The sequence below is a fragment of the Lampris incognitus genome, chromosome 11, assembly GCF_029633865.1.
Source record: "Lampris incognitus isolate fLamInc1 chromosome 11, fLamInc1.hap2, whole genome shotgun sequence".
NCBI lineage: Eukaryota > Metazoa > Chordata > Actinopteri > Lampriformes > Lampridae > Lampris > Lampris incognitus.
This window is the reverse complement of record NC_079221.1, coordinates 20,076,207-20,091,590: the sequence shown is the minus strand read 5'-3', so window position 1 is coordinate 20,091,590 and position 15,384 is coordinate 20,076,207. Positions and strand designations below refer to the sequence as shown.

At 42.7% G+C, this 15,384-nt stretch overlaps 1 protein-coding gene across 6 annotated transcripts in view; it reads left to right on the top strand.

Moving 5' to 3' along the window:
* LOC130120534 (PTB domain-containing engulfment adapter protein 1) overlaps positions 1–13,863 on the top strand; it is a 112,044-nt gene extending 98,181 nt beyond the window's left edge. For 4 of the 6 annotated variants that reach the window (XM_056289105.1, XM_056289106.1, XM_056289109.1 and 1 more), the window contains 7 exons: positions 3,710–3,808; positions 3,985–4,122; positions 4,884–5,000; positions 6,193–6,279; positions 7,363–7,501; positions 9,466–9,560; positions 13,014–13,863. In XM_056289105.1, coding sequence (XP_056145080.1) covers positions 3,710–3,808; positions 3,985–4,122; positions 4,884–5,000; positions 6,193–6,279; positions 7,363–7,501; positions 9,466–9,560; positions 13,014–13,085 — 747 coding nt within the window. In that variant the 3' untranslated portion in view covers positions 13,086–13,863. Of the gene's footprint in view, positions 1–3,709; positions 3,809–3,984; positions 4,123–4,883; positions 5,001–6,192; positions 6,280–6,874; positions 7,106–7,362; positions 7,502–9,465; positions 9,561–13,013 lie in introns of all 6 variants that reach the window. The other 2 variants (XM_056289111.1, XM_056289110.1) reach the window with 2 other exon arrangements.
* Positions 13,864–15,384: the final 1,521 nt, after the last annotated feature.

The window sequence follows — 15,384 nt, the reverse complement described above, 5'->3', positions numbered from 1 at the left end:
GTGCATAATGTAATGGTGACAGCTTTGTAACGCTCTGGATTCTGCCCAGATGATGGTAGCTCTAAAAACCTCATTGAAAAGGAATCGTGTTTAAACCTTGGACGAACACGGACCCATTGCATTCCTTGTAAACAACACCACCATCATGCTTTGCTTCAGGGAAACCATTTTGCTGCTAAGTAAAAGCACCTGTGCACTTTTTATTACGAAGGACAAGCTTTTACTTGAGGAGTTGCTTAGACTAGCACTTACACGTCATCTTAATGAACATCGGTATGATAAAAAGTAAAAAGAAAAAAGTCGGTGCTGTTTAATTTAAACACAAAAACCTTTGCCATCGGAGATCTGGTTTGTGTTGTGGCTCTGGTCTGTGTTTGCTGGCTTCTCCGCCGGCTTCCCCTGCCAGGATTTGTGAGGCCACTTGAAGGGGAGCCTTGTTTTCCAAACCCCGACTTCTTCTTTTGTTACATTATATTTGATCTACAAAGGCCTTCGGGTGGGTGGGGTCTCGGGGTTGGTTTCTTGGACACACAGACATTGGAACAGGCGTGGTTATCTAACTGAAGAAAACGCACGGAGGAAAGAAGGGGTCACAAAAAGTATGTGAGTCAAGAGACGGCCTTGAATGGTATTATTCTATGAATCAGAGCCAGTAGTTTTATGGTTATGCTGGATGCTGAAGAACTCTCCCCTGCGTAATAAAAGTAAAACTGGAGTTATTTTATTTGGCTCCCCAGGTTCTGTCAGTACATCTCCCATGACCCTGGACCACTGGGTCCATATGTCAAAGATCATGCCAAGAATCTTGGCGCCCTTCAGATTAGGGCCAAGTGATATTGGGGGGAAAAAAGTCGCCGCGGTAATTTATTTATTTATTTATTTGGCTCTATGTGTGGCACTGTTACAGAATAAAAAGGACTTTTCACCACAAATATGTAGCTTTTAACTTTCAAAGCTCCATTTAGAAAGAACAACACTTAAGTAATGATTAGGGTGGTTTTAGAGGGGGGGAATAAAGCAACTGTCCAAGAAATTATATTTGTTAGATGTACTAGAATACTTTAATTCAAGATTATTCATAAAAAAGTGAATTTTTTTTATCCTAGTTAATATTTTCTATCCTAACAACACTGATGCACCCAATTTGCCTGACATTGCGTCCTTTACAGTGTGGCTATTGCACATGTGTACATTGCAATGTCTATTCTGAAATTATATGTTTTTTCTCTGTATGTCAGATTCAACAAACACATTAACTCTGAAAATGTAGCTTCTTTCAGATTAGAACTGTAGCATTTCATAAACAAGGGAAAAAAGAAATCATGGATGCCGTTCTCTCTCCCTGCATACATAGATTATTGTACCATCCTGCACATACAGCTAGCTGTCAATCATCCTTGTCCTCCCTGCGGCTTTTCCACTGTCAGATGTGTAACTGGTACCAGGAAGTGGTACCACATCACTCCTGCGTCGACCGCTTCGCTTCGTGCCGGTTAGTTTTAGAAGGGATTGGAGAGTTTATATAAAGGGCCAGCCTATGCAGTGCTGGGCCAAACCAGCGCAGTGTAGGCTTGTCATTTCCTACATTTCCAACCTCCTTTGCCCCCAATCCATCTCTAGGTCACTCAGATCCTCCAGCCAAATGTTCTAGCCTGCCGTACGGTCTTAAATCTTGAGGGATTGTGCTTTTGTTGTCGCTGCCCCGAGGCTGTGGAGCAAGCTGTCTTTTATATCTGCTTCCATAGTCAACACTTTAAATCCCGCTTACAAACCCATTCGTATTCCCTCGCGTTGGACTCCACCTGAGCTACTTGTTGGTCATGTCATGTGTAAGCCTTGTCTCGTTACTGCTGTGCTTTGTTCCGATTAGCCACTGTCACATTTGCTTATGTTGAGCAGCGGTTTCTCCACTCTTACTTGTTATTGTACGTCACTTTGGTTATTTCTATATGTGCTCTGTACGCAAACCTGACTTACTACATCCATCCATTCATTATCCAAGCCGCTTATCCCAACGGGGGACGCTGGAGCCTATCCCAGCAGTCATTGGTTGGCAGGTGGGGAGATACCCTGTACAGGCCACCAGTCCATCACAGGGCCCACACACACACACACACACATTCACACCTAGGGACAATTTAGTACGACCAAGTCACCTGACCTACATGTCTTTGGACTGTGGGACGAAAAATGGAGCACCTGGAGGGAAACTCATACAAACACGGGGAGAACATGCTTACTCCACACAGAGGACGACCCGGGATGACCCCCAAGGTTGGACTACCCCAGGGCTCGAACCCAGGACTTTCTTGCTGTGAGGTGACCGTGCTAACCACTGCGCCACTGTGCCACCTGACTTAATACAGCTCCACACAAAGTTACTAGATGTTAAAGAAGACAGTAATACACTTGAACTATATTACCCTACCACACTTTGTTTTGTCCATCCATCCATCCATTATCCAAGCTGCTTATCCCAGTCGGGGTCGCGGGATGCTGGAGCTTATCCCAGCAGTCATTGGGTGGCAGGCGGGGAGACACCCTGGACAAGCCGCCAGTCCATCACAGGGCCAACACATTCACACCTAGGGACAATTTAGTATGGCCGATTCACCTGACCTACATGTCTTTGGACTGTGGGAGGAAACCGGAACACCCAGAGGAAACCCACGCAGACACGGGGAGAACATGCAAGCTCCACACAGAGGATGACCCGGGATGACCCCCAAGGTTGGACTACCCAGGGGCTCGAACCCAGGACCTTCTTGCTGTGAGGTGACCATGCTATAATCATTGCGCCACTGTGCCACCTGACATAATACAGCTCCACCTAATACCAAACAAAGTTACTAGATGTTAAAGAAGACAATCACACACTTGAACTACATTCCCCTACCACACTGTTTTGTTTTTTTGTTTTGTTAGTTTTTTATTTTTTTTTATTTTTGAGCAGCTGTCACTGTTTTTGTTTATTGGTTATTAAGGATTTTAAGTTAAGAGGTGAAGCCGGAAAAGGTAAGAACAGCCGATTTAATGTTCTTATGGCTCCCATTCTTCCTGGATATGGCAGAAAGTTAATAAACACTTGTTTTGTGCGGAGATTAATGTGTGGGTACTGACAGCTTCCTCTAAAGCCATTTCCTTATGTAATGTCAGGTCTGATGATGCATCGTCTGCAGAGCTCACACTGCACCCATGCACGCTCACATTTTATTGCAATAGACATTTTCAATTTTTTACCTAAATTCACAGCCAAGTTTTTCCAAGTATCCATATCCATTTGCATCATAGTGGTGACAGATGGTAATTTATACATCTTTTAGAGAATACCAAACAAAAATTCAGTTTCTTTCAGTCGTATTGTGCTAATAACCTTATCAAGATAACAGATGTGTTTAGATTCTACTACTTTTCCTAGTCTTTCAAAGTGCTAATATATTCTTCACATAGGTTTGTTGCAGTTTAAATACAAAGCATTGCTTTCCGTTATTTTAACAATGTTTGACAGAAATGTTATTGTCCTCATGATGCAATAAGTTATTGTAACAACTTTTAATGCACATACCTGAGCATTTTCCTTTGCTTTGCTGTAATCGCGTGGCAGCTTAAATGTATAAATGTATTAAAGTTGTGTTATCCCCTTCCTAGTTCCTCTGGATTGAATGAGCGGATCAATACATCTTTGACTCATAATGTCTCCTTTTGGCAGTTTCAAAGGCATATTAAGAAGTCGGAGGGGCAGAAGATCCCTAAAGTGGAATTGCAAATCTCAATATATGGAGTGAAGATCCTAGATCCCAAGACAAAAGTGAGAGCCAAGCTTTTGAAATGTGATTGTAAAATGTATTGATTGATGTTGTAAACTATTTGACACCATGCGCTTTCAAGAAGAAAAGCATCTCATATCGGTTTATAAAAAGTAAAAAAAAAAAAGTATAGTTATGGCATTGGTTATTTTTGTTAAATGTTGTCTTTGTTTTGCAGGATGTGCAGTATAACTGTCAGTTACACAGGATATCCTTCTGTGCAGATGACAAAACTGATAAAAGGATATTCACATTCATCTGCAAAGACTCAGAGTCAAACAAACATCTCTGCTATGTGTTTGACAGTGAGAAATGTGTAAGTATCCTCAACTTTGAATAGTAATCTGTTCAACTGCAAGGTCATGTATTCCCCCTCAAACTATAATATCTCAATGTCAACATACATGTCGAGGCAAAAATCAGTCACCTGCAGTAAAATATTTGTTTTATAAAGCGGCTATAGTAAACTTTATGACACTGTACCATAGTGTAAACTTTATTTTGCGTTAGGCGATAATTATATATTTGCCCTGTGATGGCCTGGCCGGTCCAGGGTGTCTCCCCACCTGCTGCCCAGTGACTGCTGGGATAGGCTCCAGCATCCCGCGACCCTGAGAGCAGGATAAGCAGTTTGGATAATGGCTGGCTGGCTGGCTGGATGGATGGATAATTATTTAAAATGTAGATATCTTGTTGTTCAAGACTGCTGTTACTCGAGATTATACTGTTGCTATCAAAGCTCATTTTTCATCATTGCTATACCTGTGAGTCACTTTGTCAGAACTTTGATTACATTAATTAAGCCAAATTATGCTTTCAATTAAATGTTGACATCGATATATTTAGACATCATTACGTCAAGTCACATTTAGTGAAGTGCTATTAGCTAAACAAGTTCATTGAAAACAGTTTATAAGTGCAGCAAAAGACTAAAGTAAGTTAAAAAAAAGTATAAAAAGAGAAAAAGCACTATAAATTGATCTGACGATAGTGTTTGATAAGAGAAATCAACTTTAATGTCTATTATGTACATAAATTAATGTCACAAAGGAGGCTTTCATTAATCCTGTATTCCAGGCAGAGGAGATAACCCTAACTATCGGCCAGGCCTTTGACCTGGCGTACAAGAAGTTCCTGGAGTCTGGTGGCAAAGATGTGGAAACACGGAAACAGATAGGAAGCTTGCAGAAAAGAGTAAGTTCCTGAATGAGGGTTCAATGCGGTTGGCAGGTTTGCTCTTATGAGCCGGTTAATTTAACCGGAGATGAGCATGATCAACCCGTGTCCTGTTGTTGACCTTGTCGCTCGCTGATGAGGTGGTTTTTGATTAATTAATAGATTGCATGAACAAAGAAAGTTAGGTGCTTTCATCAAGAAAACGGAAATGATGAAACTTGGCAATAATTAATCACTTTTTGGTGCAACAAGGTGAAATGCAGTATATTGAAATCAGCTGGCCTCTAACTGCTTCGTTCGTGTACAGTATTGATTTATCCAATTGAAGACTGGCCATTCACTCTGAAATGTGCTGGCCTAGCTTCCAATGCAAGGTGGTGGATGTATGTTGAAGTTAATTTGCATCTGTTGTGGTTGTAAATACAGAAGTGTGTGGATTTGGACGTTCGGGTAGCATGGTGGTCTATTCCGTTGCCTGCCAACACGGGGCTCACCGGTTCGAATCCCCATGTTACCTCTGGCTTGGTCGGTGTCCCTACAGACACAATTGGCCGTGTCTGCGGGTGGGAAGCCGGATGTGGATGTGTCCTGGTTGCTGCACTAGCGCCTCCTCTGGTCGATCAGGGCGCTTGTTCGGGGGGAGGGGGAACTAGGGGGAATAGCATGATCCTCCCACGCGCTATGTCCCCCTGGTGAAAGCCTCACTGTCAGGTGGAAAGAAGCGGCTGGTGACTCCACATGTATCGGAGGAGGCATGTGGTAGTCTGCAGCCCTCCCTGGATCGGCAGAGGGGGGTGGAGCAGTGACTAGGACGGCTCGGAAGAGTGGGGTAATTGGCCTGATACAATTGGGGAGAAGAAGTGTGCGAAATAAGATTTTTTAAAAGCTTTTATTGGATTAAGATTATAGCGATAGTAAACAAAATATGATTGCATTGATTTTCATATTGGATTAAGATTATGCTATCCCATCTTTTGTCTTGTCCTTTTACCGTATCATATCCTTGCAATGAGGTTGTTTTATCGACAGCTCAGACTTGATTTTAAGATGATCTAAAATCAAACTACAGATTGCATTTCTGCAGTTTGTGTTCCAAAACAGTTTGTGTGTCAGCATTTTCGAGCTAGCCTTTCGATATAACACACGGTTCATTCCATCATGTTCGTAACAGGTTATCAAATGATGCAACCTTGTTAATGTGTTTTCTCAGATTCAAGAGCTAGAAACTGAAAACACAGAGCTCAAGAAGCAGCTTCAAGATCTCGAAGAACAGCTGATGATAGCTCATGTGCCACCAGTAAGCACACACTGCACGGGAAAGCGCCTTGTCAGTTGTCAGACCACCCTAAAGTTTTCACATACATCCTAAATAAACTCAATAATGTCTGCAGATATATTGTTCAGTCAACAGATTTACTTAGTGTTACAGCCATTCTTCGTCATCTAGATTTCAATTGTTGTATATCTGCTTGAAGTACAAAACCACAAACACTTTAACTTGTGTTATCGACACTCAACTTGCCTGAAAACTTGCGCTTTTCTTACACAGTTCTTTCTCTGGGGTGCTTTGGATGAGAGTTTTCTGATATTCATTCAAATGCATTCAATTGAAATGCACAGTCATTCCAAGCCCAAGCCAAGGGTGCCAATCCTATCTGCAGACAATTGATGAGGGCCTAATCTGTGCTTGAAGCCAAACAATTACACATCTGATTGGTTTAATGAGTAATGTGATGCATTTACTGCCTAATTGGAGCAAGTGCCAGCACCCACAATAGCCCTCTGTGAATGCAATTACCAACACTTTTCCAAGTATGCAGTATGAATGATATTGTCTGTTTTTAGCCATTTTCCCAACTTACCCTGTCCTGTCTGATTTTTTTGTTTCTCAGCTGCTGCACATAAACTCTACTAATGAAGCGTACATGCTGCAGAGGCCCTCCTCTCTCTTCTGGTGTCACAGCCTCAAGTCCCTTTCCTGTCTGGAAATCTCCTCTGTCACACTCACCCCTATGAGCTCACCAGAGTCCAACTTCTCCGCCGGGCTACTAACCCCTCCGCCCGCCAAACCTGCTCTCCTCCCTGCTAAGCCTACCGAGGGATGCAGCATCCCGAGGCCTCGTGTAAACACCCTAAACTTTTATTTCTCACGTCATATTCCGCGGCTGTTTTTGAACGGCTTTGCTCTCTCTTGGCGTTATCTTCTTCTGCCTTTTTTCTCTTGCTGTGTCTGCTTTTCCTTTCCTGGGCATATTTCTCCTGATCTTTGTTGATTGTGTATAAGTAGTTCTGTAGTTGGCACATGAGCAAGAGATTTAATATTAAGAACTAGACCGCCCTTAGTCTGACAAAATCAATTATTTTAAATGACTTTGTACAGGCAGGTAGTATCTCCATGAAACCCCAGTCTACAGACATCTTTGATATGGTTCCCTTTTCCCCTGTGACACCGTTGGTGCCCATCCCGGCCAGTAACGGTTGCCCACCTCCACCACCAACAACATTGCCACCGGATATAAGTGAGTATGAATCTTGTCACGCACACACATTTTATTAAGGTCAATACCACGAAACTTAGTTTAGGTGTTAGTTTAGTATTTATCAGCTAGATGACACAAGGTTCAAGTCTTTGTTTCCCTGTCTCTGGATTTGACAGAAAGATTAGATCATATCCACTAAAATTGATTGGGCTCCCAGGGGTGTCTGGGTAGCATGGCAGTCTATTCTGTTGCTTACCATCACGTGGATCACTGGGGTTCGAATCCCCATGTTACTTCCGGCTTGGTCGGGCGTCCCCACAGACACAATTGGCCATGTCTGCAGGTGGGACACCAGATGTGGGTATGTGTCCTGGTCGCTGCACTAGCGCCTCCTCTGGTCGGTCATGGCACCTGTTCGCTGGGGGAGGGGGAACTGGGGGAATAGCGTGATCCTCCCATGCGCTACGTCCCCCTGGCGAAACTCCTCACCTTCAGGTGAAAAGAAGCGGCTTCCGACGTATCGAAGGAGGCATGTGGTAGTCTGCAATCTTCCCTGGATTGGCAGAGCGGGTGGAGCAGTGACCGAGACAGCTCGGAAGAGTGGGGTAATTGGCCAAGTACAATTGGGAGAAAAAAATTGATTGGACTCCCTAGGAGTTAAGAGTAGCCTAACATGCAAAGTTTTAAATGGTGGGATGTTTTCCCCGTTTAGTGGTCGAGCTAAATTATTTAAAGGCACTGTCAATTCCTATTTGAATCATGGCATCCATCTTTCAACGATGTGATGAAGGAAATTGTATCGAAGCAGACAAGTTGTGCAAAGCCAACAAATTCAGATAGAAAGGTTGGGGATGCACCGCACGTATGCAGACATCTGCCAAAGTTGGAACGCTGTCAGTAGATAGAAGTTTGCTGTGATCACTGCAAAGTTTGTTGAGGACTTGAGGAGTGTAAGCCAAGACTTTAAGAGGCAGGGCATCAGCTAGCCCGGCGTCTCTGTTATTAGATCAAGATAATCTGGGGAGGTTAGGTGGGGGCATGAGTTGTTTACTTTGTTCCAGACACTACCTGTCAGCAACCCCAGCTGATGTGCACTGGTCATATTATGCATCAGGAAAACTGAAATATTACACATAGCCCCTTTACAAGGTGAAGAGGAAAGTTAAATCTGGGTAACTTTCCAGTTCACACAGAATATTACATTGCAGTAGTTGCCATGGTGCAGTGGTTAGTGCAATCGCATAGCAAGAAGGTCCTGGGTTCGAACCCCGGGGTAGTCCAACCTTGGGGGTTGTCTCGGGTTGTCCTCTGTGTGGAGTTTGCATGTTCTCTCCGTGTCTGTGTGGGTTTCCTCTGGGTGCTCTGGTTTCCTCCCACAGTCCAGTAGGTCAGGTGAATCAGCAGTGCTAAATTGTCCATATATGTGTGTGTGTGTATGTGTGTGTGTGTGTGTGTGTGGTCCCTGTGATGGACTGGCGGCCTGTCCAGGATGTCCCCCCACCTGCCGCCCAATGACTGCTGTGATAGGCTCCAGCAACCCTGAGAGCAGGATAAGCGGTTCGGATAATGGATGGATGGATGGATAGTTGCCATGGATTTGTCTGCACTCCTGCATTAATTAAATGGCAGCTTACCATTTGCCAGATAGATTAGACTGTGCACTTTTTACTGTACTGTTTTATTTTTAGTTGCTTGTATTGTTTCCCTATGACACTCCCCAGCAGATGCCAGGTGTAACATCTTAGAAGCCTAAAATATAACCCACCCGTGAGAGAGTGTATTATGCTGAAAACAATAAATTTCAGTACATAGATTTTGTTCACCTCTAATCACTGCTTCATATACAAGCTCAACTGAATGCCTCGAGTTTCTTTGCTTTCGAAATGTCTTTATTCTGATTTTTATAGAATGACAAATCATGCACTCAACGTTCAATAAAGGATGTTTCCCTTCGGTCAATATACAGGGAGTTGGAGTTTAAGGTCTGCTGTCTATTCTTTTAGGGAAAGACCTGTTTGGTGCCGAACCATTTGATCCCTTTACCTGTGGAGCAGCCGATTTCCCGCCGGATATTCAGTCAAAGCTAGATGAGATGCAGGTGACCGCACATCTGTAAATTCAGTGTCTCTTCAACATTTTCTCTTCTTGTTAGCATCACTAGCAGGTGTGGATGTATTTTGGTTTGTGCTGCACAAATGCTCTCCCCGCCCTGTACTCATGACCTTTTTTTTTAATGCGTTTGAGGTTTATAAATGGTACTCATCAATATGGAAACTTGCACTATGATTAACCTCTGTTTAGAGGCATAGTTATTTATAACCTTAGTCAAATGATGAATTTGCATTATGTTTCAGTGGGGGCGGCACGGTGGCCCAGTGGTTAGCACTGTTGCCTCACAGCAAGAAGGTCCTGGGTTTGCACCCCAGGCTGTCCCAGGTCCTTTCTGTGTGGAGTTTGCATGTTCTCCCCGTGTCTGCGTGGGTTTCCTCCGGGCGCGCCAGTTTCCTCCCACCATCAAAAAGACATGTATGTTAGGGTTAATACTCCTGGCTGTGCCCCTGAGCAAGACAATGGAAAGAAGAACTGGAGTTGGTCCCCAGGTGCTGCAGCTGCCCACTGCTCCTATACAATAGGATGGGTTAAATACAGACGACAAATTTCATTGTAACCTAACCCATAACCAAGTCTAGAATCTTACAGTGGACAACCACCACTGCTGAACAGTATAGAGGACACACCAAAATGATCTAAATGCCTTTATTATGGACTTAGTATGTAAGAGAACATCTGAAGCACATTCTAGTATAATTACTAATGAGTGAAGAAGAGCACTTGTCATGTCGGTTTGTGTTGTATTCAAACAGTCAAAAAGGTCCAAGTTCCAACAATTGCTTTGTTTTTCCTCTTTGGCATGTTTTTCCACGTTGAACATGAAATATATGAATTGGGCAGCCGGGAGTCATTTCTGTACGTGATTTTTAATAAGCTGCATTACTACTGTGTGTGGAGATGTATAGGAAATTAAACCATCTTCACATTTCCTACCGTTAAAAGAAAAACAGTGCTTTATTAGTCACTTTTTTCCTCTATCCATTGCTTTTTAAGATATCATCTGTTTCACTAATGTCCATAAAGGACAGTGTTTTGATAGAGTTGATTCTAAACAATGCTTAAGTGTTTAAGGAAATTGCCTCAAACTTATTTTGTGATATAACTTAAACTCTGGTCTAACTGAACTAAATGAGTAGCCTACTTAAACCGTCTGCACAAACCCAAATCTGTTTTCCAAAAAAATAAATAACAGGAAATCTCTCAGCTCTCGTCGTTATTGGTGTTGTGATAATTGTATGCTGTCAGCACATGACCTTTACGCAAATACCATTAGCATTTTTCATTTGGATGTAAGCATAGCACTACAACCTCTTGACCTGAAGTGAGGATTAATGTTATATCGCAGGACAGTTTGTATTTGGAAGCCAGTCAATATTCAGCTGGTGTACATGATGTGTCTCAGATAATTACCGAAATTACTTGGGATGGCGTACTATCACACTATCATTGGAAATTCATTGTCCATCTGATCCACTGCTATCGCACGTCCTCTGGGCTTATGTGAAGCAGATATAGGCACCCATGTGTCACTGGGTGTGGATATTATTCGAGCTTTACTTCTGACCAGTCATTACAACAGAGGATATCTCTAACGCGTGCACCTTCAGCCAAAGACGTCAGACTGCTCATTGAAATCAGCTGGCGTGGTGACTGGTTTGAAAGAAAACCCGCATGCTTATAGGCACTCACACTGTTCGCCTACGTCTGTCAAGTATGAAAGATGGCTAATAGCAGATTATTGCCAATAGGAGGTGATGTTGCACAGCACACTAACTTTCAGCATTGACTCCTGTCCTCGTCCCATCCTGTCTTAGTTCTGTTCTTAACATTCCTTATCCATCTCTTCTCTCCCTTTTTTCATTTGCAGCGTCAGAGATGGTTTGTACCTTTTATTCTAATGTGACCCACAAGTGACCTTTGCTTTTGCTGTGATGGTGGTTGTGTCTTTGTCTTGTGTTTGCCTTCTGCATGTTTTGAATACTACTGCATGAGTTTGTTTTATTTAAAGAACAGAGACGTGCAACTGCAGCATTGGTTTATTCCCTTCCTCACTAGCTAGCTGGCACAACTGATATTTGCGAACTTGTGTAGATGAGAAGTCCAATAGTGTGACAGTACTAAATCTTGTACTTTTTGGTGTACCCTGCTACGTTAAGTACATTTGTTTTTCATTCATCCATTTTTATTTTCGAGTATGGTTAGCAGCAGTCGATGAAAGGTTGTACAACAGAGGGTGCAATAAGAATAAGGGATGTGGGGGCCAGGGGCGGCACGGTGGCACAGTGGTTAGCGCGGTTGCCTCGCAGCAAGAAGGTCCTGCGTTCAAGCCCCAGGGTAGTCCAACCTTGGGGGTCGTCCCGGGTCGTCCTCTGTGTGGAGTTTGCATGTTCTGCCCATGTCTGCGTGGGTTTCCTCCAGGGGCTCCAGCTTCCTCCCACAGTCCAAAAACATGTAGGTCAGCTGAATCGGCTGTACTAATAGATGTGTGTGTGTGTGTGTGTGTGTGTGTGTGGGGTGGGGGGGGTCCTGTGATGGTCTGGCGGCCCGTCCAGGGTGTCTCCCCGCCCGCCGCCCAATGACTGCTGGGATAGGCTCCAGCATTCCTGCGACCCTGAGGGCAGGATAAGCGGTTTGGATAATGGATGGATGGATGTGGGGGCCCTCACACTTTAGTTCAAATTACAGTTTTTTTCTGTCTCTTCCACCATCTTAATTTCTTTAAGGTGTCCACATTGTGGTCATCGCACTTAGGGTAAACCTACAATATTGAAGATTTAATTCCAACAAATATCATTATTGGATATCTTTGTTTCACTGGCTATTCAAGACAATAGCTAATTCACAAATATCCAAACCGTGAACACTTTGGTAAGTTGTTAATTTTAACGGTGATAACAGTCACCATTAAAATGACGTTCAAATGGATAAATATACAGCGCATTGCGTTTTATGTCTTCAACATAGCAGCCAAAGGCAGAAGAATAAGTGTTGGTGGTGTTAAGTAGTGATAAATTTGTGGGAGAAGTGGAGGTGTTGTGGCTAACAAGCAGTTAAGGCAGACAAAATATACAGGTGACTTTCACCAACAGATAACACAACATCAGTAGCTAAAACTCAGGTTCAACCATGGTAGGTTTTGTGTCTGTGGGGAAGCTGCTGATGCAGCAGCGCTGGTTATCCGGTTGACTCCGAATGGATCTTCTGGATTTAGAGCAGTCCCAAACCAGTGGCGCTACCAGTCAGGAGATTAAACACTATCTTCAGGATTGTAGCTTTTAAGTGCTTGTTGTGGAGAACCCTTCACCAATTTGGAAAAATAGGCCAATATGGCGATGTCTGTTCTGTATTTAACATATCTTCAGCCCAAGTTCTCTCACACGAGCACAGTTTGTCTGTGGGGTGCCCGATCCTAACAGTTATTCTCCTGCTTGTCTTTCAGGAGGGGTTCAAAATGGGACTGACCCTAGAGGGCACCGTCTTTTCTCTTGACCCCGTAGACAGCCGCTGCTGATGCCAAGAGGACACTGTTTGTGCTATACTTTTAACTCATTTGTATGAAGAAGTGCCCAAATCCAGTCCACAGTTTAGTCAAGATGTCTCTGTTTTCATCTTGAGGTTTATATGTATTTGCATTTAGCTTGATTTTCAATAATCCGAGGTGACTTCAGATCTGATATAGAAAAGAACTATTTTTGTAAAAACTCATTACGAAGGAGTAGTTTTGAGAACCTTTGCTTGCACAGGCAATGAAGGATGTAAATAGTACAATATGTCCCATGGTACACTCTGTAGCAGAAATTTTCATACGGTACAACTTCTGTGTCGACTCTCATGAAATATGCGCCATTTTAGTTCTGTATTGTTGACACATTCCTCTTTGTATGCCAGAAATGATGTTTCACAAGTAAATGTAATCTGTCTCATTAACACTTGTAATGCCAAATGTTCAGATTGCACATTATTTCGCTTAGCTTCTTTTACTTAATATTCTTTTTACACATCATGTAGCTAATTGTAATTAATCCATTCTGATCATTTTGATTTATCGATTTATTCACCTATTTTTTTTAGGCATCCAGTTGTTGGATTGTTTCGCATTTTAACAAGTTGAGATTTCCATTTCAGTATTTCCATGTATTGCCATATATTTACTTTATTAAGTTAGTGTCCTGTTTTCTTGCACCAGAAAGCACTTTTGTTTTTTAAAACCTCTTTCCATATTCAGTGCTATTCTCATTACTTTGTATGCATTTGCTGTTACAGTTATTAAAGAAAATGTTACCGCAGAAGTGACGTGTCCCTGTGATCAAAGTCGTCGCTATGAATTCCCTGAAGCGATCCCACTAAAGTGTCCTATTTGAACTTGACGCTGTCTCAAATCAGAATCAATTCAGCAGCCTTTACTTCATTGTCGTCGCTGCACACGGACCCGGTCCCAGCAAAACCATAAATCTCAGCTCGGTTTCGGAATCACACCACTCAATCACTCATTGACTTTGCCGTTCTGAAAGCGCAGCACCGCGTTTCTGTTATTTCTGCGGCGGCACGTTTTTTTTTTCCTTCACCTATCCTTTTGTGTTCCTCATCTCTTCGAGGCAGGGCGTCCTCTCAGGAGGTCCGGGTCTGAACCTGCAGCCGCATCTATGACAGGCTGAAAGCATCCTTTTAATGTGCATCCAATCCGAAACCTCGCCGCTCTTATCAAATAAAAACAGGCAGAGAGAAGTGTTTCCAGTATTTATTTCAAAGGTGTAAATCTCATTTGCCTCCAGTAAGAAACGTGCCACTCCTCTCTGCCCCCGGGCTGCAAAGCAGGTAGTCGAGCCTCGTAAAGGAGAATATATACATGTTTAGAATCTATAATAAATACTCAATCAAAATAATGTTTTTGCCTCAAACAAAAGAGATCCGAACCAAATGGTAAAAACATAACTTTTTTTTTTACATTAAAAAAAACATTCAAGCAAAATGAGAGAATACAGGCAGCTCACATGAAACAAGACTATTTTGCAAACAAATGAATGTTGTTGGTCTATCAGTCCTTTAAAAAAAGAAATTAAATAAAGAGACAAAAAAAATGAAAGGTGGAGCGCCTAGTTAAACCTGAATTAATATGACAACAGTTTTGGAGATTAACAAGCATTTAATTGTTGCATAGCAAGCAAGCAATACATGGAGCAAACAGGCACTTGAAGCCACCGTCTTCTCAAAACATGTATGGAGAGGCTTTAAAGAGCATACAAGTCCAAGACACTGAAAAAAAGGGGGGGGTGCGCTGGCATGCATAGAATAAAACATTCTGTGGTTATTGGAATTCCTGAAGGACGAGAAAAAAAATACAAATCACCAAAAACCATTCACACGACGCCGTGTTTTCTCTTTTTTTTTCTTTACCTCTCCATCATCGACAGAAAGCTCTTTATTGGCGTTCCCGCACCCTGCCCTGTGGCACGTGGTCAGGAGAAGTGCACGCAGATCACACTATACTTTACAAAACAGCACCTGTGAAAAAGATTTACATTTGATCTCATCGTATCCCAGTTTCGGAGACGAGGTAGCTAACATTGAGGAATCGACAGTCTCAGTTGTTGTCTTTTAATCATCTATGCAGTCGGTACAGAGTTGAAAATAAACCGGATACAGGAATGAGTTTTATCAAAACTGTCTTAAGATAAGAAGAGAAAAATACCCACACCGATGAGTCGTGCATCATCGGCTGCAGCATTTTCTCTAATAGCACCACAACTTTCATTTTGTACTCAAATAGTTGGTATGGAGAAAAACAGATGAGTCTACGATAGGAGTTAGGA